The sequence below is a fragment of the Meriones unguiculatus genome, chromosome 8 (genome assembly GCF_030254825.1).
Source record: "Meriones unguiculatus strain TT.TT164.6M chromosome 8, Bangor_MerUng_6.1, whole genome shotgun sequence".
Classification (NCBI taxonomy): Eukaryota; Metazoa; Chordata; class Mammalia; order Rodentia; family Muridae; genus Meriones; species Meriones unguiculatus.
In genome coordinates, this window is record NC_083356.1 from 33,373,331 (window position 1) to 33,396,017 (window position 22,687).

At 48.5% G+C, this 22,687-nt stretch overlaps 1 protein-coding gene across 2 annotated transcripts in view; it reads left to right on the forward strand.

Annotated features, from left to right (window-relative positions):
- St3gal1 (ST3 beta-galactoside alpha-2,3-sialyltransferase 1) overlaps nucleotides 1-19,205 on the forward strand; it is a 71,589-nt gene extending 52,384 nt beyond the window's left edge. For both annotated transcript variants that reach the window (XM_021661195.2, XM_060389328.1), the window contains exons 4-9: nucleotides 8,184-9,061; nucleotides 9,833-10,029; nucleotides 11,148-11,327; nucleotides 12,544-12,589; nucleotides 13,900-14,019; nucleotides 15,312-19,205. In XM_021661195.2, coding sequence (XP_021516870.1) covers nucleotides 8,756-9,061; nucleotides 9,833-10,029; nucleotides 11,148-11,327; nucleotides 12,544-12,589; nucleotides 13,900-14,019; nucleotides 15,312-15,485 — 1,023 coding nt within the window. In that variant the 5' untranslated portion in view covers nucleotides 8,184-8,755 and the 3' untranslated portion in view covers nucleotides 15,486-19,205. The remainder of the gene's footprint in view (nucleotides 1-8,183; nucleotides 9,062-9,832; nucleotides 10,030-11,147; nucleotides 11,328-12,543; nucleotides 12,590-13,899; nucleotides 14,020-15,311) is intronic.
- Nucleotides 19,206-22,687: the final 3,482 nt, after the last annotated feature.

Below are 22,687 nucleotides of genomic sequence, written 5' to 3' on the forward strand. Positions count from 1 at the left end.
AGACCCCATTGCATGTCAGAGAAAGCCCCTGTTCCCCTTACAGTGAGCCCATTTGGAGACTGAGCTGCCATGTGCTACATCTGTGCAGGGGTTCTGGGTTATCTCCAGGAATGGTCCTTGGTTGAAGTATCAGTCTCAGAAAAGACCTCTGGACCCAGATTTTTTTGGTTCCATTGTTCTCCTTGTGTAGCTCCAGACCCTTCCAGCTCTTTCTATCTCCCCCTTCTTTCATAAGATTCCCTGAACTCTGCCCAAAGTTTGGCTATGAATCTCAGCATTTTTTTTTCAGCATATGTTTTGATACCCTTCTGGGTAGAGTCTTTCAGAGGCCCTCTGTGGTAGGCTCCTCTCTTGTTCCTCATTTTCACCGTCTTCCAGTGTCTATCCTACTTGCCTTTCTGAATGAGGATTAAGCATCTTACCCAAGGTCTTCCTTCTTGTTTAGCTTCTTTAGGTGTACAGATTTTAGTATGATTATCCTATATTATATGTCTAATATCCACTTTTGAGTGAGTATATACCATGTGTGTCTTTCTGCTTCTGGGATACCTCACTCAGGACGATCTTTTCTAATTCCCACCATTTGCCTGCAAATTTCATGTTTTTCTTGTTTTTTTAATTGCTGAGTAGTAGTCCATTGTGTAAGTGTACCACAATTTCTGTATCCATTCCTTCATTGAGGGACAAAGTGGCTGGCTCTTTGATCACCTCCCCCTGAGGTAAGGGGTCGGGGGCAGCATTACCAGGCAATAGTGAAAGACTATGAAAAGCAGTCCTGATGAGACCTGATAGGCTAGGGTCAGATGGAAGGGGAGGAGGTCCTCCCCTACCAGTGGACTGGGGAAGGGGCATGGAAGGGGATGAGGGAGAGAAGGAGAGTGGGATTGGGAGGGGACCAGAGTGGGGGCTACAGCTGGGATACAAAGTGAATAAATAATAATAAGTAAATAAATTATATTTTAAAAAAGAGAGAGAATAGCTAGCTCACTGTCACGTATCAGGGCAGGGAACAACATGCCCAAGGCAGGGTGGCCAGGCTTTTGCATAGTGGTCCTTGCAGGAGAGAAAGGAGTCCCCAGCTGCTATTACTACTGACTCTGGAGGCTCTCCAGTGTTTCCCCACATTTACAATTTCTGGATGAGGGACAGGAGAATCAACATACTAGGAGTGCTTGCCATTTGGCTGATAATATAAGCTTCCTGTTAAAGTAACACATTGCTCAGCTTGTGACAGACATTCCAGGGTGGAGACTGAAGGGATTTTGGAGAAGTAAGGAAAGAAGACCCCCCATTATTAGCATGCCCAGTAGAAGAGCTTTTTGAACACAGGATCCAGGGGTCTTATCAGCATGGAAATCACAAGTATTCAGATGTAATCAGGCTCCTGCAGGCCAACCATGCAAATTTCACCTTTTGTTAGACTTGGTTGTCTTGAAACACATGCTTATATAAGTTTATTCAGCTTTCCTTCAGTAAGTCCAGAGACATTACTGAATGAAAACTGCTTGCTTCCTGACAGCAGGAGACAAGGTCCCGGAGAACTTTTATAAATTCTGCAGTGCTGGGGTTGAACCCAGGGTCTTAGTATACCAAGTTCATCCTCTAACCCTGAGCTTTACTCCCAGTCCTGAATACCTCTTACCTCAGGTTTTCTGGATGGAGACATGTTTCAAACTCTTACTAGCTAAAGCTCCCATAACAAGGCCCACAAGAGCTGCTCCAGTCCTCCTCAGAACACTTCTTTGTTCCTTAGTAACACACCATAGGAAGTGGGGTTCACAGGCTGGGCTCAGGACACCTGCATTTTCCTATCCATATTGAGAGGCCTGGGCACAAATGATTTGTACAGTGGACATGGAGCTCAAAAAGGACATCACTTGCTTGTCCTGTGTTTAATAAAATCCAGGGAGAAGCACCCCCCCAAAAAAAAACAAAACAACAACAACAAAAAAAAAACAAAAACAAAACACTGCACACAGGGACATGCCTTAATCCTCCATATCGGGCTGTCACAGATGCCTGCTGGTGACTGCTGGGCTCTATACCATAGTCTGAGTGCCCATCCTGGACACACTAGAGGTCGCGCAAGCTTCTTCTAGAACTTTATCGTGCCCTTGTAATCAAAATTAACATGTTCCTGTAAAAATGAAAGAACTGTGCAGAAAGGACCCTCTTTGAGTCACATGTCAGCTTTCTAAAGCTTAGCGCCCAGCAGCCTAGCTCTCACTCTCTTTAGACAGCCCCGGGAGCCTCTGGGGTCAGGTGGAGGTTCCTAAGCAGCCTTTCCCGTGCAGTTCTTACCACACCATCCAAATCAGGGATGCCAGGAAGGACTTGTGTGCCTGGGTACCCAGACAGCAGGGTCCCTCAGGTTCCCACTCCCGTTCTTCACTTCTCATGCTGCTGGCACATCGTCAGACTCAAAGCTGAGTGCCCTTCCATCCACATAAGAAGATTTGTGGACTTAAATTCCTTTTGTGCTGCTGAGACTATGAAAACATAGCCTGACCACTCCCCGTGTGACTCCCGCTAATCCTGGTTAATCAGGCCTCTCAGGGGGTCTCCAGACTGTGTCCCAAATCACTCGTTCAAGGCAGTCTTTGCTCCTCATTGTTCCATCAAGAAACCCAGAAAGAGGGGGCAAGTAGGAGAGTCAGGAAAGAGACGAGTATATCCAAGGGTCCTCCTATCTGCTGGCACCTCTTGGTCATTGGAGTGATGGAAGAGAGAGTGTGCAGGAAGGATTAGGGAACCTGAGGCCCCAAAAGAGATAGGCTTCCTCAGTCTCTGATATGAGATAAAATTGCTCTTCAGCCATCTTTGTAGTGTCCCAAGCCCCCTCTACACTCCAGCTTTGTATGTCATTGTAGTCCTGACAGTTCTCACACACTGGCTGGGGCTCCCCTCTCCCTTCATCTTGAGTCCATGTTTCCAAATACTCCATGACCAGGCTGTGTCCACTGGCTCAGGCATTCTTAAGGGTACCCTATTTTCCATAATCCTGACCAATATTTCCATTGTTACTACCATATGCTAAGATGACCCTCAATCTTACCTCTCTTCCCCCATCCATACCAAGCCTCAGCTGTCTGCAGAGCCACTTGTTCAAAGGGGCCTTTCTTGAGCTGTCCCTTGGCCAGCCATTTTAGAGTCACTTAAGTCTTTAGTGAAGCCTCCTGGGAGGCACTAGCCCCTCTGAGCAGATTTAACATAGGGACTATCGTGATACTTTCTGGCTCTGGTCCAGTCTGTCTGTAGCTTCATTATCTAGTGGTGACACACACAGAGATGTATTAGTTACTTTTCTGTTACTGAGAGAAAACTCTGTGACCAAAGCAACTTAAAGAAGAAGGGTTTGAGTTTACCATGCTAGACAGTTAAAGTCCATGGCAGCTGCAGCGGAAACTGAGGACTCATAACTGGGATTAGAGCGAAGCCTTAAGCTCTCAAAGCCCAACTCCAGTGACATACTTCCTACAACAAGGGAGTGTGTCCTAAGCCCCCCAAACATTGCCTCCAATTGGGGACAAAATATTCAAGTGTCAGAGCCTTTGGAGGACATTGTCATTCCAACCACCAAACCAACTATATTCAGAAAAGTATTGCCAATTCCCAGGTATCCTCTCATGCCCAAGGGACAGGTAGGACACTGTGACACTAAAGGACTGACTTAGGAGCCAACTCAGCCCTTCCCTAGCCTTGGCTTAGAGCAAACTCCTTGATGCAAGGGCTTGACCTTGCACTTTGTTAAAGAAGGCTGATTGGTTCTACAGTTCCACGAGGCTGGTGAAGGTCAGCCTCTCACAGCTCAACTTGCTCCTCTGCAAAGCAGAGTTCCAGGGAACTGCTAAGAGACTCTCTGGCTGCTTGAACTTGACATATTAGTTCCTTTTCTTGTTGATATGATAAAATGCATGACAAAAGCGAAAGGAAGACAGGTGTGTTAGTCACTTTTTATTGTTATCATAAACTCCCAACCAAAACCAACTTATACAGCGTTTATTTGGGCCTGCTATTCTAAAGAGAATGCCCATAATGTCAAGGAAAGGATGGAACAGGAAGTTGAGAAGTCACATGTTTATCCAATGTAAGAAGTGCAGAGAGAACGAGAAGTAGAGTGACGCTATAAAGTCTTCAGTGATGTACTTCCCACCCGCAGTGATGTACTTCCTCCAACTAGTCTCTGCCTTCTAAAGTTTCCATAACTTTCCCAAATGATGCCACCAACCAGGAACCAAGTATTAAAAGATGTAAGCCTGTGAAAGATAGCTCTTATTCAAACCACTGCCTTGCACTTCCTCTCATAGGCCCCTGGCCATATCATAATGCAGAATGCATTGAGTCTAACTTTAAAAGTCCCCATAATATTTAACAGTTTTAACACTGTTCTGTAGTACAAAATGCCTTCTGAAACTGAAAGCAATCTCTTGACTGTAACCCCCTATAAATGAAAAAGCAAATTATATACTTCTAACATACAATTGTACAGAATATACATACCATTCCTTGGGTCAGGGTGAGTGGATAGAGGCACATGGAGAAATACTGGACTAAAACAAGACCCATCAAGGAAAACACCAGATCCTGTTGCTCAATGTCTGGTGTCTGGGTATTTTGTTCCCAAAGGATTTAGATAAGCCAGCCTACTCCCCCAAGCTTTGTCCTTTGCCACATGTATCTCACTCCAATTGGTTTAATTCTCTGTATACAACTCTCCTCAACAGATGTTTCACAGATGTGTCATTTCCAAAGTCTTGAGGTCTCCATAGCAATTCAGGCTACACTTTTATACTGTCATACAATGGCCTCCCCAGGCTTCCCTGCCTCTCGAGGCTATCTTCCGATTATAGAACCACACTCCTGTTACCAATTTCTGTATGAGTTAATTTTCTTTAGTGTGATAAAAATATCACAATCAAAAGTGACTTTCAGAAGAAAGAATTTATTTGACTTATGGTTCTGAGCTGGGGTAAGGGCCCTTAATGGCAGGGGAGGCATGGAAGCAGGTGGCCAGATCAAAACACTGAGCGATCACATCTTTATCTGCATGCAGGAAGCAGAGAGCGAATTGGAAGTGGAGCGATACTATAAACCCTCAAAGTCTATCTACTGATATACTTCCTCCAGCAAACGTCAACCTCCTAAAGGTTCTATAACTTTCCTATAATAGTGCCACCAACTAGAACCCAAGTATTCAAATACCTGATCCATTTTTTTATCCCAGCCATCATTAGACAGTTTGTTTTTGCTCACAGTTGGAGGGTGCAGTTCACCTTGGCAGGGATGGTACCATAGGAGGATAGTGGAATGGTTGAGCACATTGCCTCCACAGTTAGGAAGCAGGGAGTGATGACTGCTAGTGCTCAGCTGACTTTCTCCTTCTGATATGGCCAGTATGATGTCACCTATATTCAGAATAAGTCTTCCCAGCTCAGTTACCTTTCTAGACAATCTCTTTCATATAAATCCTTTAAAAAAACTATTTATTTATTTATGTGCGTGTATATATGTGTGTACACATGCATGCACGCACAGGCACTCAGGTACAGGTGCCTGTAGAGGTCAGAAGTGGGCATAGGGGATATCTTCAGGGAGAAAGCTAGTCACCTAGCTTCAGCATCAAGAAGCCCTGAGTAGTCCTCAGCTACAGGTTATGGATGGTACAGGAGCTGAGGCAAGCTGCATTTCCCTCCACAGGTGAGCCCCAGGCAAGAGCTCACTGTGACTCACTGGGTCAGGGTTCTTCAAATGAAGGATTAAAGCAGAAGTGAAACACACCGCTCGTGAGAACACAGAAACCCCAAATCCTACTCAGAGGACACAATTTTCAGGGCCAGCATCTTCATCCTGGAATTTCTTGCTTAGCACAGAGTAGATGTGCCAGAGAAAAGAAGGGAAGGGGCCAGGGGTAGGCTTTTCATTCCTAAATCTGAGAAAGAAGCATATTTGACAAGGAGGCTCCGTATTCAAATTCATAGTCCATTCCCTTGGTGTGTGAACTCGGTCAGAGGCTTGTCCAGTGAGTCTTGGTCACATCACCTGTGCGTTGGGGGTGGAGATAAGTGCCTGTTAGGTGCTGGGAAGTTCTGCTCTTACTTTCTATAATACCTTAAAAAAAAAGTGATGGCTCTGCCTTAAAGGGCAGACCTGGGCTCAGAGAGGTACACTGAATTACACAGGATCTCTCAGCTAGGAAAGATAGGCCTAGCTGACCACAAAGGCTGTGTTCTAGTCATAACATGGTACACAGGGCTGCTCGGAGCTCTAACAGGTGGCAGATGGGACCCTGAATTTAAAGTACAAAGAACAGGTTGGCTCCATCCAACACTAGGGCCCATATCACTGCCTCTCCTAGTGGGTGTTAATCTCACAGGCTTCAAAGGGCAAGTGCATCTGTATTCCCAAGCATGGGGGCAAGGAATCGGAGGAATAGGCAAGTGGAAAGTGGGAGCAGAGCCATTGTGAGAGAGGCCCTGGGGAGTGAAAACCAGCTTGCATGCATGCATACATGCACACACCATGTATTAGTTAGCACCCCTTCTCCCCAGGCCCTCAGAAAGCACTGAAGGGTCAGCTGCCACCACTTAGAGAAATTGAGGCAGGGTATCCCTAGCTTGTATTCTTTGATGTCTAGTGTCATTTGGTCCTTCAAGTGGCATTTCCCTTGAGACAGCCCAGCCATCTTGTTGGGGTACATTTGACAGAAGAAGCATTTGGGATTCAAGAAGAGAAACAGCCATGACTCATGTAGTACATACACTCGGTGCTCCCAGCTGGTCAGCTTTACTCCAGCCATTCTCTCCTGAGAGCCTGGAGGAGCACTCTTCTTTTCTCTGGATTCAGGAAGCAAGGACCAAGGGGTGAAGTGCCTGGCCCACAACACACAGGACCTACATGGTATGCTGTCTGTGACTGTGTGTACTCTGGTGCTGTTGGCCAGGCTCCACTGAAAAGCTTTCACAACAAGAGTAGGTGGTGCCGAGTACCCTCTTGCTAGGACAGGCTTGAGAGCACTTTGAGGAAGGCTTTCTCTTCTCTATAGCAGTTCCACTGGCCTGGGTCTTCCTCTCTCATTTCTGATTCTGCCATATGAAGCCAGTGAGCCAGAACACAGGCCTGGAAAGGATCTGCTTCTCAGTGATGAGGAAAACAAGATTTGTCCAGAAGTCACTGGGCCATGAGTCAGGGCTATTGTGAAAAGAATGTTGAACACAGAGATTAGAAAACACTGGGCACAGCAGGGGCTGTTGAGGCTTTAGTTGCTACTTTGCCCCTTCCTGCCCAGCTACCTGCTCAGGTCTATAGAGAAGGGAGATACACTGGCTCTCACTGGAGTCTCGCTGTCGACACAGAGAGGGTCTAACTCAAGACCCTTTCTTTCTAATCAAGAATGGCTGCAGAGCAAAGAACTCAGGATAAAAGCAGCCTAGGCCTGGAGGGTGGGAATCCCTGAGGGGTGAGGGATGAAGGAGGGTGAAGATGAGCAATAAAGTGGAGATGAATCTGCCCACCTCCTTCATGAGGTGGGTGCTAACTCCCAGGAGGCAGAGTCGAGAACAGCAAGGAGCCAAATGGAGACATGATTGAAAGGCTAGAGGGATGGATCAAGTTCATAAGACACTAATTCCAACACTGAGACAGAGGTTCTGCCCATAGCAAAGGAAATCACGGGGGAAGGGACTTAGATTCTGAGCCATTTTTCCTCATTGGAGGCATTTGCTCATGAGTAAATTGTACAAGTTCATAGTTTAAGAAGCATGAAACAGCAATTGAGAAACTAAAATGCTGAGCTTTAAGCTCTAGCCATTGTACTAGCTCCCCCCCCCTCCTTTTTTTTTCTAATGACTGACAGCATGCCGGCCAGGAGCAACCTTGAGGGAGGTTGGATCTACTTTGACTTACGATTTCAGAGTTTATCAGTTCATGATGGAAGGTAAAGCATGTCAAGCAGACTACTTGTGTCTGTAGCCGGGGGGGGGGGGGGGTTACATAGCAATGACATACTCTTGGTGGATGGGGAGGCAATGTTCAGGCTAGAAGCAAGAAATACAGACAAATGATATCAAACCCCCTGTAGCCTACAGGGAGCCCGAGAGGCATATGGCAGAAGTGTGGAGAGAGAAGCAGTTTCCATAGCAAGGTCACCAAGTTTTCATCTTTCTTTCTTCCTCCTTTCTATACAGATGTTCAGCAACCTCTGTACCTTCCAGATGTCCTTTAAGTCCCCATTCCTGGTGACAACCTAGAAGACACAAAGCTCTAGTTAAGGATTCTCTTGAGCCACACTTTCTGGGTGGCTGAGAAGCCTCACATCCGTCGTGCACCAAGACCCTTTTTCAGGACGTCCTGGGGTTCACCCAGGCTAAGGATTAACTAAGTAACCTTGATCCCTTTTGAGTGGGGGAGAACATTGCTCTTTCCAGGCTTCCCTAACTTGTCATCAAGCCACATTCTTGACTTTGCTTGGGGTTGCAGAAGAGGGAGACCACACTGTTTACTAAGAGGAATACAGTACAGCCAAGACCGCATCGCACAGACTGCCCTCAATGTGCCACACACAAATGTCCAGAGTACAGATGTATCTCCCGACAGACTGAAGATTGCCCTGGCTGCCACCGAGGCCTCCCTGCAGAATCCCTTTCCTGCCTCCTGGTACTGCATCTCTGGGATTTCCCTCGTGTTTCTACTCAGCCCTAGCCAGGCTCTTCTCTCTTCCACCCTCCCATCAACACAGAGGTCCCAGCACAAGATAGAGATGTTGAACATGAGGAAGAGGACCCTCAAGTGGATCACCTTCTTTCTGCTCTTCATCTTCCTCACTTCCTTTGTCCTGAACTACTCAAGCACGGGAGTGCCCACTGCCTGGTTCCCCAAGCAGATGGTCCAAGAACTCTCACAGAATTTCCGCAAGTTCATCAAGTCGCAGCCGTGCACCTGCGCACACTGCATCAGCCAGGGCAAAGTCTCGTACTGGTTCGATCAGCGCTTCAACAAGACCATGCAGCCGCTGCTGACAGCCCAAAATGCTCTGATGGAGGAGGACACATACCAGTGGTGGCTGGTGAGCAGATAGGGTCCAGGGACAGGGGTGGGGGTGGGGAAGACCTGAGGACCCTCTGCCAAGCACCTGGTAGCATTCAGAGAATCATTTTTCTCTGTCTTCCCTTCACTCAGCAACTATTTGTTGAGCATCTATTATGTATAGGTCACAGAAAAACTCTACTGATTTTCCTTCCTGCGGCTCCCATAACAGAGCACCATGCGCCTGGTGGCTTAGGACATCAGAAGTGATCACACATCACAGTCCTGGAGGCCAAAAGTCCACCCCCACCATGCCTCTCTCCTGCTACTGCTGCTGATCACCACTTGTGGCACCCCTTGACCCATATCTGTAGCACCCAGTCTTTGTGCCCCCCTTCCCAAGGTTTCCCTGTGTCTCTGATGTCTGCTCTCGGGAAGGGTGTGTAGCCTTGGCTCTAGGGTGTACATGGAATCCAGGCTAGTCTTACCTGCCAGCAGTAGCAAAACTAGATCTTAGTGGGTGATGCAAATAAGGAATGCAATAAAGACGGTTCTCTGTGTCTGGGCATTGGCCTTGGCACCTTCTTATGTGCCCAAAGGTCAGCTAAAGTCCCAGTCTCACAAATAGTAGATGCCCAGAGGGTACATATAGAATGAATAAATGAGCTTTCCTGTCTTTGGTCTTGAGAAAGGGGTGGCTGTCACTAACCACCTATGCCTTCACACTTAGCTGGGTCTGATGGACAGGGAGCCAACCTGCCCAGACAGAGGCAGTGGAGCCAAGCTGGCTATTCACTGTTTTCTGCCCCAGAGGCTCCAGCGGGAGAGGAAGCCCAGCAACCTGAGTGACACCATCAAGGAACTGTTCCGCGTGGTGCCCGGGAATGTGGACCCCATGCTGGACAAGAGGTTGGTTGGTTGCCGACGCTGTGCAGTCGTGGGCAACTCTGGTAACCTGAGGGACTCTTCGTATGGGCCTGAGATTGACAGCCATGACTTTGTTCTGAGGTAAGCATTAGAATCCTCAGTCAACCCGAGTCTAGAGAGCCTCAGGGATGGGTGGAACACCTTGGCTCAGCTCAGAAGGACAAGGTTCAAGGCCTGGGGCCCCAGTACTGACTGACCTCTGAGTCTCAGTCTCTTCATCTTTCTCTAGCGAGGTGGCATCCAATAAGGAAGCTTTTGCTAGAGATTTTCAATGTGCTGGGGACTTTGTACCAAAGGCCTGTTGAGTGGGCAAAACTCATTTGAAGCTTCTGTTTCTATGGCTCAAATCCACCCCCAGCTTTTGATCTGTACCATGATCCAGAAGCTTTTAATGTCAACTTTGCTTCCTTTGTCCCCAAGTGAAATTGGCATCTCAGGAAAAAGCACCACGCCTTCCTGGAGTTTTTCATAGTCCCTACTTAGAAGTGTTCTGGGACAGAGAGCATAATTAGAGGCGGGACTCAATATCCCCGCAGATACCTTCTAGATTGTAGAGGGTTCTAAAACCTAGAATAACCTTGTTTCTGTGTCTTTGACTTGATGTCCATAGGCCCCTTTCCTGGCTTTCAGTGTAGTTAGTATCCTACAGGAATGACCATGATAAGAAGCAGAGTTAGGTTCAGGGTCAGGCTGTGTAGTTTGATAGACAGCTTGTCTGAGCTCGGGATAATAAAAAAGGCATGCCTACTAGGTGCAGTTACCCATGGCACAAGTGGTCAATGTAGGAGAGCAAGACCCATCCAACTTGCTTTTATAATAAATAAATAAATAATAAATAAATAAACAAATACCTACATACATCAGACAGACAGACAGCCTTGCCCTCTGTTTTGCTGAAATAGACATGGAATTTGGCCTTGTGCATTCTAGGCAAGCTGCCTGTCCCTGACTGAATTGCTTCCCACAATTCCAAATGAGTTTCTCGGGCTGGCCTTGAACTTGCCATCCTCCAGGCTTAGCCTCCCAAGCAGCTGGGATTTTAGACCTGCTCTCCCAGGACTGTCTGGCCTGTGTCTATAATGTTCCCATTGTGCATGTGAAGAAACTGAGCCGAGGGGACAGAGGAGTTCACCTGTGACTACCACACGGGTGCCTCCAACTCCAGCATCCTTATCCTGTGCCCTGTTCTTCCCTCTCAGGATGAACAGGGCACCCACGGCGGGCTTTGAGGCAGATGTTGGGAGGAGGACCACCCATCACCTTGTGTATCCTGAAAGTTTCCGGGAGCTGGGAGAGAATGTCAGCATGGTCCTGGTCCCCTTCAAGACCACCGACCTGCAGTGGGTGGTCAGTGCCACCACCACGGGAACCATCACTCAGTGAGTTTCTCTAGTGTCTACCCTGTGGCCATCTGTCTCCTACCATGGCTCACTCCTGCTGGGAAGTATCTTAGGATGTCATTTCCCCATGCCTCCTGGTACATATGTGACCGCTCCTGCCACCTCCCTGGTTGGTCCTACCTCACTGGTGAGGTCCCCTCCCCTCCTAGCACTGGTACTTCAAACTTATATTACTTATGTTTTAGACTCCGTGGTTTGCTCCCCCAACCTGTCTGGAAAGTACTCAGCGTGTGGTAGCGCCATGCTAATCCTCAGGGCTGAATACCCTTGCTGTGGTAGTTCCATGTCCATCCTTAGTGCTGAGAACCCTTTGCTAGTAGACTGCAGCATGGAACTGGCAGGGGCTGCTGAGTACATACTTTGTGGATAAGTCAACATTGACTCTCCGGGAGTAAGTGCTGCCATCTGCTCCCCAGGCATGGCGCCTATCATTTGAAACTTGGCATCTCATTTGGTCCTCACAGCACTGCTTCTCATTAGCTCTGGCCTCCAGGGAGCAACCATGGCTGGGCCAAACCACTTGCCCAACACTGAACTTGACCCAGAGCCCATGCAACCATCTGGGTCTAATTCCTCAGTCCCTGACTTTTCTCGAAGGGGAGTGGCTTTCATTTCCAGATGTCCACATAACTCCTCGTCCTAATGCAGGTCTCTCAGGAGCAGATCCAAGAACTGCGGGTTCCAGGAACTCTGAGCCTCCAGGGGACAGAGTGTGAGGGAAGGGCTCAGCAAGAGGTTGGGCCAGGCAGCTGGCTCAAGGTGGTCCCCTGGTAACCCAGCCATACAGAAAGCCAAAATTGCACCAATACATTTCATTTGGTAGTGGATTTTACACCTTGATGCCGCAGCCCATGTCTGCTTATGTGAGCTGGAGACTGCCATAAGTCACCCCTATCAGTTCCCCAGCACCAGCCTGAGCCCTGCTAATTAGGCACAGAGGGAGACAAATATCACTAGGCTCCTGAAAGGCTGTGCTTCTGCCGAGTCCCCATTCTGGCTCGTCTAACCATAGGACATTCTCAAATCAGCTGAGGCGCCCTCTGGTGTCACTCTGGAGCTGCTGTAGAAGGATCTATGCTGGGCAGGAAGGTGGCATCTGAGAGCCTAAGTCTCCTTACCGTCGTCATTCTGGTTGTATCATGCCCCAGCTTCTGGTCCCTTTCCACATTAAATTCCTCCTCTTTCCCATCTGCAGCACTTATGTCCCCGTGCCTCCGAAGATCAAAGTGAAACAGGAGAAGGTAAGAGGGAACTTGGGACCTTCCAATTGGCTGTAATTTTTCTTCTGAAATTTTGTGCTGTGATGACTGAGCTACACCGGGTGCCCAGACCCTGTCCTGGTGCAGTTTCTGGCACCTGTGGAGCCTCACTGCTAAGGTCAGGTCCCCAAAGTGGGACACTGGAACAGCACTATCATCTGAGAGCTTGTCATAGACATGACTCTTTAGGAGTACCCAAACATACTACAGCCAAGCCAGGGTAGCACCCAGTCATCCAACTCTTGCAACCCCTGTAGTGTCAGAGAAATGTAGGCTGAGGCTTTTTTATGGTTCCCGGGAGCTTCTCAAAGCCAGACTCAGCTCCTTCTCTTCATACCCCATTATTTCTAGTAGGCCCCTGTACTGCACCGACCCAGACTTGGGCAAAAGCAAGAAGGTATGTGAAAAAGCCACCATACTGGATTTTTGTATATACTGCTGTACTTCAGTAAGCTCAGAGGGGCCAGTAACTTGTCCAGGGATATAGTCCAGATCATGCTAGGGCTGGATGAAGTACCCCTGTACCTGCAACATGTTCTCCTTTGGCCTTGGGCATCACAATCCCAGAAAAAAAAGCCACAGGCATCTTGTTGAATGGGTCTCTTTGCTAAGACCCTAATTCCCTGAAGCAAAGCTGAGAAGAGAAGATCCCTCCAGAGACCTATAAACCAGTCGTTTCAGCCCTTCCCTAAAGGCTGCCTAGCCCTTTCTTTGCTGCTTCCAAAGTCTCCTTCACTGTCCCCAAGGCAGCCACAAGGGATGAGGCCAAGGCCATGCCTAGCACAGGCAGACAATCTAGCTGTGTAACACTGAATGTTGCTTAGCCTCTCTGAGCCTTGGTGTCTTCATATCAAGAAAGGAAAGCCAAGCATATAGTTCACCTCAGGTCAGAGATTCCAGCCAATGTCAGGCAGAACAGGTGGCCCATGGGTATGTTTTTACTGCAGTGAGACAGTCATGATCATCCTCACACTGCTTCTTGAAACACTTCTTGAGCCTTGAAAATCCCTGCCACAATAGGATTTTCATTTTAACAGCCTTGTCCCCGCAAAGCTTCCTTCAATACTATGAAGCTGTTTCATGCTGATTCTTGCCTGTGAGCCGTGACACTCTTCAGCCCTACCTTTCAACAATGCAGGCTATCTATAGCGTCCCCAGCACTAAATCCATAAATGCAAGGGTGTTTGTCAGAGCCCTTCATTACCACGTTCTTATGGCCACAGCAGTATAGCACCCACTAGATGCTCTGTGTCTTTTGCTAGCTATATTCACCCAGTCCATTCTCCCTGCAGATCCTGATCTACCACCCAGCCTTCATCAAGTACGTCTTTGACAGCTGGCTTCAGGGCCACGGGCGGTACCCATCAACTGGCATCCTCTCAGTCATCTTCTCCATTCATGTCTGTGATGAGGTAAGCCAGCCTACCTTCCTGCAGGTTGCAGGGACAAGGGCTACCACTCATGTATCCAGGGTCATCTAGGGTAGGGGAGAGGACAGAAGACAGTTTCCAACCATGTCTCTCTCTGGGTCTCTGACACATGTCTCACCAGGCATGTGTAAGAGTGGCAACAGAATGAGCAGGATTTCTAAAACATTCCAGTGAGGGTGGCTAGGCCCCGATTCAACTCAAAATGAAGAAGCAGGCTCTAAACAGCTTAGACAGAGAGAACCATAGTTACCACCCCCATGTTAGGGCCACCCAGGGAACCACACGCTGACCCTCTTCATGAGACTTTCTAGGAAATCAACCAGGCCTATGGGACTTCCACTACCCATCATCTGTGAGATCCAGAGTGGAACTTCAGAGGCACTGTTCCCATCTCTTATCTCCAATCTCACCCAACGATCCCTGCCCCAAGGCAAATCTGTGCTGTCCGTGCTCTGTTCTGCACAACCCTCTCTAGCTCCAATCTATCCCCTACCCCGCAGCTAGATGGTATATCTGAGTCCCTCATTTAATGCTCGTTTGAATGACTCCTTATTAGTCACCATCTATTCAACTTGGATGTCTGCTGCTTGAAAGAGCCTCCTATCACCTTGGGTCTGTGGCCTCTCCTCAGTGCTCTGGGAGCCCTGAATTTAACCCACGTCTCTCTAAGTGACATTCTATCCATGAATGCCATAAGTTGTAAAGGTTGAAGCCTGATGGGTAGTGTCCCTAATGTCCCCAGTACCTGCCAGATGCCAACTGAGGAAAGTAGGCCTTGTCAACGTGTTAGCTCCACAATAAGTAGCTAGTGGTGTTTTTCATGTGCATGTGGGCCCCAGCCTCAGATGTTGGCCTCAAAAGGAAAGTTTTAGAACTTGTCCCCCAACTTCTGTGTTCATGCCTCTTAGCATCCTTTCCAGATGAGGAATTGAGGTTCTGCAATGATCTGATGAGTCAAGAGTCAGCTTGGATGAGGGATGGTTTGCCTACCTTCCACGTCCCTTTTCCCCACCTTCTCTCCAGGACTCCTTGGGGATCCAGTGGAGGCCCTGCCTTCTTCAGGACCACCCACCTGAGGTCATCCCAAGGAGCCTTTTGGCTGGAGTCCAACTTGAGCCTTACTTGGCTCTCTTTGCCTTTCTGAAGAAGGTTTCTCTGAATCATGGATGTTTACCATAAAATGTCAGGGATAACCACAGGCTACATTTCCTGCTTCCTTCACCCCCTTTACCATGGTCATACTATCTGGGTCTTACCTTGGCTTTACCCCACAGGTGGACTTGTATGGCTTTGGGGCAGACAGCAAAGGAAATTGGCACCATTACTGGGAAAACAACCCATCAGCGGGTGCATTCCGAAAGACAGGGGTTCACGATGGCGACTTCGAGTACAATGTCACAGCTACCCTGGCAGCCATCAACAAAATCCGCATCTTCAAGGGGAGATGATGCTGCGACCCATTAAGGATGGACACAACACACCACACCTCTCAACTTGCAGCCCCAGCATCTCACTGGAGCCAGTCTGTTCCAGAAGCTTCCAGGGCTGAACTTAGGGTGTTCCCAGGCTTTCTGGCAGGCTCCTGCACCCTCATTTTGGTTGCATCTATTTAGCAAAGTTGTCTAACTTTCCCAGGGTATGGAGCAAGTCTCAGGCCCATCTAAGGTGGGAGCACTTCTCCACTGCTATCCCCTAGCAGAGGGAAAGTGAGCAGATATTAATGACAATCTAACCTCCAAACAATGACAGTTATTTTGTCTTGTGGGTTAGAGGGTGGGGATGGGGAAAATAAATCCTGAAGATCCCTGTGTTCAAAGGTAGACATTTCCAGGAAGTCATAAAGAGGCTGCCACTGAACTATGGGCCTTGTGCTCAACTCAGACTTAAGCTGGAACGTTTAGGGCAGTCATTTCCAGAGCAGAGCCACACCGGGCTACACCAGCACTGGGGCAAGATACTGTTCTTTTTTGCATGAGGCCTGGTCTGTCACTTGATATGACATCCCCTTTCTTCAAAAAGCTGGGTAAAGCGTCTGACTCCAGAGGTCTTCTGTAGAAACCTAGCCACGTGTTGCTGACAGGAGTGCAGCCCTCGTGACCATTCTGTGTGATCCCCCTCCACAGTGATACTGATGGCCAGAACAGGTCTGACTACTTCCACGTGCCTTTGAACTTGAGAAAGAAATGCATGCGTTGGCTGACATGAAGCGAAATCCCCAAATGGAGAAAGGGGACCTCCACCAGCACCACACTTTGCTGCATAGCTCAGAATCTCTTTTCCGATGATACATCGTACCACCCAGAGTATACCAGGCATGGGATGTGTGCTCACTTCTAGTTCCTCAGACTGGTGGCTTCAGGACCGCTAACAACCAGCATCCTCCCCTGGGTCCTGAATACTGAGCCAAGTCTCTAGCAGACACCATCCTGGAGTCCTTTGGGATTACAGTGGGGACATTCTCGGACTACAACTGAAATGCATGTACCTCTTCTCCTCAGTCCTGCTTGCTCTCCTCGCCTCCCTCGACAGAAACCCTAATTATTTATTGCTTTGTTAAGTCAGCTGACCCTGTGCACACTCTTCCCCATTGCTGCTCACAGAACTTTTGTTGCTTGGCCTGGCTTGTGGGAGCAGGGACGGAAGGGAAAGGCCCCGTGCATCCTGGATGTGTGTGTTGAGACAGCTGCACTGGGGGCTTGCTGGTAGGCAGATCCTACGGCGCTGACAATCCTTCATAGAATTCCTGTCACCGCCTTTCTAGGACAACTGCCTTGTCTTCTTCCTCACTGCAGAAGGGACGCACTCAGGCTGGGACCTCTCACCCCACTGCTGACTCTTTGGTGAGCGAATTGAAACAAGGGAGAACAGGCACATGGCAGTAACTGTCACCCCTTTACAGATGTTCAATAAGAAAAGCCTCTGTTTCTGTCGAAAGTGTTCCTTAAAGACCACTGCACCTTCATCAAGGCTGAATATGGGAGAGGTATCTTGAGGGTTGGGAGAGCTCCCTCTGCTCAGGTTCCCCTCTGCAAGCAAGAGCTCAGGGGCCACACCCAGCTTTGGGTCATTCACAAGCATCACCAAAGAACAGATAACAAAATTGCCATTTTCCAGGAGTCTCTCCTGTGAGTGGCTTTGGTGTAGCTTTTGTTCAATTCTCAGACTAAAAATTCAGGCTTTTAATGAGGGAACAGTATTTTTCACTTTTAAAATCTGTCTGACATAAGATCCTTAGCTGAAAAAGCTGGACTCCTGTGAGGTCCTTGCTCTGGAAAAGCATTCTCAAAGGTCCGAGTGTGAGGAACTCAGCAGATATTTGTGAGTCAGAAGGCCAATCCCTAGGACAAGTCAAAATTAGTGGACATTGGCATAGGGGTAGCAGTTCAGGTGTCACTGGGTTTTGCTGCATGAGAACAAGTGCCTGCAGTGAGAGCGTAGCCATTTCTAGCTGAGCACTGCTCAGGAAGCTCCTCTGGTCTTCCCTCCCTCTCTGCCTTCCTCTGTTCCTCCCTCTGCCCCTCCTCCAGCCAAGGAGCCAGCATTTCTCCTTCCATAACCCCCATCCTTCCTGTGTTTCACTGGCTGAGCAGGGGGCTCTTAACTGAATAAAACAAAATCAGTTGTGGCTAGAATTAAGTGCATCAATTAGTTTAAGGTGAGTGAAGCTTTCTTTAAGAATGGGTGGCTAAGAATAAGAAGGGTCTTTCCCAAAGACACTAGTATGACTGCTGACAAAAGAGGTGGCCTGAGCTTCAGGGAGAGAGCCAAGGGCTGGCTTTCAGTGCACCGGAAGCTGCTAAGTCCAAGAGAATGAGGGGGCTGTCTTCAAGAGAACCCCAGAATACTAAACTGCAGGTGATGTTTCCTGTATTGGTGTCAGGCTTCCCAGGCCCTCAGGCACTGTTAGGGAAGAGGGAGAAGCAGATCTGTAGCCTTTAGTTCCTGCAAGAGGCAAGCTGGAGAGAAAAATCTAAAGTCTGGTGCCTTTAGGTTGGCTTTTAGGCAGCCAATAAACCACATGGGCAGAGCTAGTGGAACAGACTCAAGAAAGTGATAGACTAGGGAGGCCAGCAACTAGCTAGGGCTGTGAAGGTCTGGAGATTGCTTTAGGGGAAAAGACCATAGAAGAGCACAGGTCATGCTGCAGTGTTCACCATGGCCACATGGGGTCGCTAGAGGCTCATTGCACCTCCTGGGAATGAGGCCTCAGTGGCTGTTGAGAACCCAGAGGTTGGTTTTAAGTGTGCCCTTCAAAGTAACTCCTGACGTGCAGGGTAGGGGAGGCCCTGGGTGCTTCACCAGAGGATACAGTGACAGCTGTATACACTCAGGAGATGACAGCTAGAGCCACGGGTTCCATCAGAGATAGCCAGGTGGCTATGAGGTGAGAAAGACTGGCCCTGTGCTATGTAGCCACCATGGCCTGGCTAGCCAGTTTTGAGATGGCATCAGCCTCTCCCTTGTTTGTCGCCCTCTCCTGTGCCCCAGGTGCTACCTAATACCTGTAAGAAACACAGAGGGTGAAGAAAGCAAGCAGAGACCAGCAGAGCAGTGCCCCATGCCTGCAGCCTCAGAATATAGTGACTGCGTTATTACCCAAACAGTATGTAGGCAGGCCCAGCCTGGAGCTTGCTTCTGCCTGCTGATTTCCTTCCATTTAGGGAAGGACCCCATCTTTACCTCCCTGACCTCTCTGCTCACTTGGCTTTTACCTTGGCTCCTCCTGCCTAGGGTCAGCCGATGGTACCTGCTTTAACTCCTAACCTGAATCTCGTTCACCAGGTGAGCACGGATGGACATGGGTCTTGCCTGCACCCCCAGACCGTGCATAATTACCTAACCTTTTCCTCAGATCCTGGTAGAGGATCCCTCCTGGACCTCCAGACCCCTGCACAATCACTTTAGCCCTTTCCCAGGTCCCCTTCAGAGCCAAAGTTCTCCAAGCACTTTTCCCCCAAAAGCTTCTCCTTCCCTGTCTCCTGTGCCCCCAGCGTTGCCCACTTAAACTTTGCTTTCTCCTGCCCACATGTCATTATCTTCCTGATCGGTCTGAATGTGTTCCCAATGATGTTAGTGAGTCTGCCTTTCTCAGCCCCTGCTCTGTTTTATTTATTGTTGAATATTTTCAATGATCCGAATCAAAGTGAATAAAAAGCTATTTTATTGTTTGGGTGTGTTCAGAGTTCTGCTTTGGCGAAGTTTCTATTCAAGGGGTCTGTTCAGTCCTGAAATGGCTGGATGCGTCATCTCCTAGGATCCCCTGGGAAGTTGCCCTCCCCACTGGGAGGGGGCTCAGGAGACAGAGTGGAGCCATTCCCTGATGTGTGACTGTGGTGAGTTACCTAACCTCCCTGAACCTCTACTCCAGTCCATCTGATGGACTTGACCTTGCCAATCCTCAGAGGGGGCTGAAATCAGAAACAAAACATCCCAGGAGGTGCAAACGGACCCAGAGCCAGTGGCTCTGATGTTGACTGGCTGGGGCCCAGTGTACAGAGAAGACAGCCACACCCTGGGAGGAACACAGGCCAGGTCTGAATGACACAACCACGCTTGCTTGGATTTTTAAAGAAGTATTTCCAGAAGCCTTATGTTGGAACTTTGCCATGCACCACTGTCATGTGCCTGTGAACCTTCCCTGATGATTGGTACAGCACTTTACAGTTTATATGCCACCTTGCTTGCCCTGGTTGGTCTTCTAACACGGCTCACCACAGGTGGTAAGCAGGAGAAGGCAATGGTGGGCGTAGATTCCCAGTCCATCCTGCTGCCCCACCACTGAATTCACGACACATGCCGAAGCCAGTCCAAGACAACATGTACAGATGTCTCTACTGACAGATGGGGCCCTAGAGCAGGTCAGGGTTAGAGTTAGCACTGGTAATTGGAATAGCATGGAACCCAGCACTGGACCAAGGAATTTCAACAAGACCAGGAAGGGTGACCAGGATCCAGCCCTGTCTGACCTTACCCTCACTCCCTGTGTATCCATCCCTGCCTCCTATCTTCAGTGAGGGCTTCACCATATATCTTCTCCAGGAGGCTTCTTGATCTCCAGAATTCCTTTTCTTCTATCACGTCTGTTTCTTCACCAGAGGTCACGCTCATTCATTATAAAAATACACACACAATATGCAAACAAACTGCACACATACAACGTATGTATATGAATACACACAATACATATACACAGTGCACACAGACACAACACATATTATGCACATTATACAAACACTCAGTCAACCCACACCTCGCACATAAAACACATAAACACACATCATAACACAACACACACACTACACATAAACCGGACACCCAACCCACCATGCACAACACACATACATACTTACAAACACACCACATACATGCATCATACCATACCAAGACACCACATACAACACTCCATCAGAGACCCAGTTCCCTTAGACTTATGGTTTCAGATGCACAATGGACAAGCAGCCACAGGGCGGCAGCATTAGTCAGTCTCTGAGGAACCATGCCTGGCTTCCTTCCTTTGTCCCCAGTACATCACCCAGTGCCAGGTCTCAGGCCTGAGTTACTGCAATGTACATTAGCTAAAAAGCACTAAGGTTCTAAAGACATTTCCTCGGGATTTTCCTGTCACCTCCTGCATACAGCCTTAGACAGCATCCAGCCCCCTAGACATCTGACCCCTGAGTGTCTTGGAGAACTCCAGAGAGCCCTCCAGGCTGCTCCTGTGTTTAATACAAGGTTTTTCAGCATCACTGGATTTTGAGATCATTAGTGCTAGAGCAAGTCCCCTATTGATACACAGGAATAACTGTGGCCTCAGAGGCCTGTCCTGTGCCAAGTGGCAGTGGACTTTAGATACCTAATATACCTGTGCTGGGGGAACTAAGCTGGGGCTGCTGGGGAGGAGTTGGACTCTGCTTCAGCCTCATTTATACACCAAAGGTACCTCTGAGGATACGGCACAGGCACTCCTACCACCATATGGATTTCTTTCCCCTCATGGACTGCCCAAAACCTGCCAGAGAGTAAAGTGAATCTTCTTCCATGTGTCATGCTAAATTCCTCCTAGTTCTAGATCATCTCTCAGAGGCTGCTTGTTACTGGTTCTCACATCTAGTGTTTTGAAAACTTTCAGCTCCAGTGCTGCAGATTAAGGTGTGAATACATACACATACATACATATATAGAGAGAGAGCCTTAATGAAACTCCAATCCAATTCCATGTGACTCCTTGTGGTATTTGGTGATCAGGCCTTTGGGAGACAATTCAAGTTGAATTGTCCCAATTCAAGACAATTCAAGAGAAAGGGGTTGGGGACAGATTTGATGGTGGGGTTGTGTCCTTATAACAAGAAACAGACAGTGAATATCAGTGTTGTGCCTCCCTTTTCCCTCCGCCTCTTCATCTCTATCATTCTCCCTTTCTCTCTAACTCCACCATGTAAAATCACAGGCACCTATAAACCAAGACAACCCTCACCAGAACCCACCCTAATTGAAGTTTTCTAGCCTCCAGAACAAAACAATTAAATCTCTGCTGTTGAGACATAGAGTAAGTGGGATTGGACCTGTGATCCCAAGGTTCTCAAGGAAGCCCCACCCTATGCAGCAATTCTACAAACTGGAGGTCCTATTCTTCTCTTCCCACCTCATGCTGGCCACTCTCCTCTGGCCTGGCCACTGTGGATAAGGTACTACCATGAAGCTAGACAAACCTTTCAAATGGTCAAGATGAAGCAGAGGACCTTCCATAGCTCCTTGCACTGCTAAGCCTTATGCTCTAGTCTGTAGCAGAAGAGAGCATGCTTATCCTCCTCAGTCAGCTTCTCCATCACCTCAGAGGTGGCCCTAAAGCAGGGTGAAGGATCTGAGTCCCCACTCTGTGATCGCAGGAGTGGGGCCTAGGCAGGCTGCAGGCCATGAAGCCCTGAGTCTGGATCACAGCTGCCTCCAGGTAAGGGAGCGATCTGAGGAGGGACATCCATGCAGGAAGTAGAAGAAAGAGCTAGAGAGGGCACCAGTCCTCAGGGATGTGTGTGAATGCAGTGGGACATGGAGGACAACAGTGTAAAGGTTTGAGCTGAGTCAGATCACACCGACCCACCTGCAGCTCACCAGCAACAGGGAACACACACAGCCAGGGGTTGGGGCCAGGCTGCTGAGGCGAAGTGGCTGGGTTGCCTTAAGCAGAGACAGGGTGAGAAGCACTCCTATGGGAAAGTGGTGCTGGAGTCCTTTTCTGGGTGGTGTCATTGGATGATAAAAAGATGAAAAACTGGCAGAAGACAGAGCTGTGCATCCCCCAGACACTGCAGTGTGTGCCACAGTCAGAGTCAAGCTGTTTCCTCTCAGCTCCTCATCAGCTCAGCACAGGTATACTCCTGGCCAGTGGCAGACCTAACAAATAAGATCTTGGTGTCTGCTTTGAGCTCTCAGATCAGCGTTTCATGAATACTGTTGAAATGGATCTTCTGTGGGCTGAGAGATTCTCAGCCTCAAGCTCTTAGGTCCAGCCTCCTCTGGTGGCCTCGTGGCTACCCCTGAACTCTTGAGATATTCTTTCCTCCGTACTAGCTAGTCCAACATTTGAACTAGCTTTATGGAAGCATTGTCCCAAGCAAGGAGCTCAAGTTGGTCTGGGCCTACCTGTAGATGG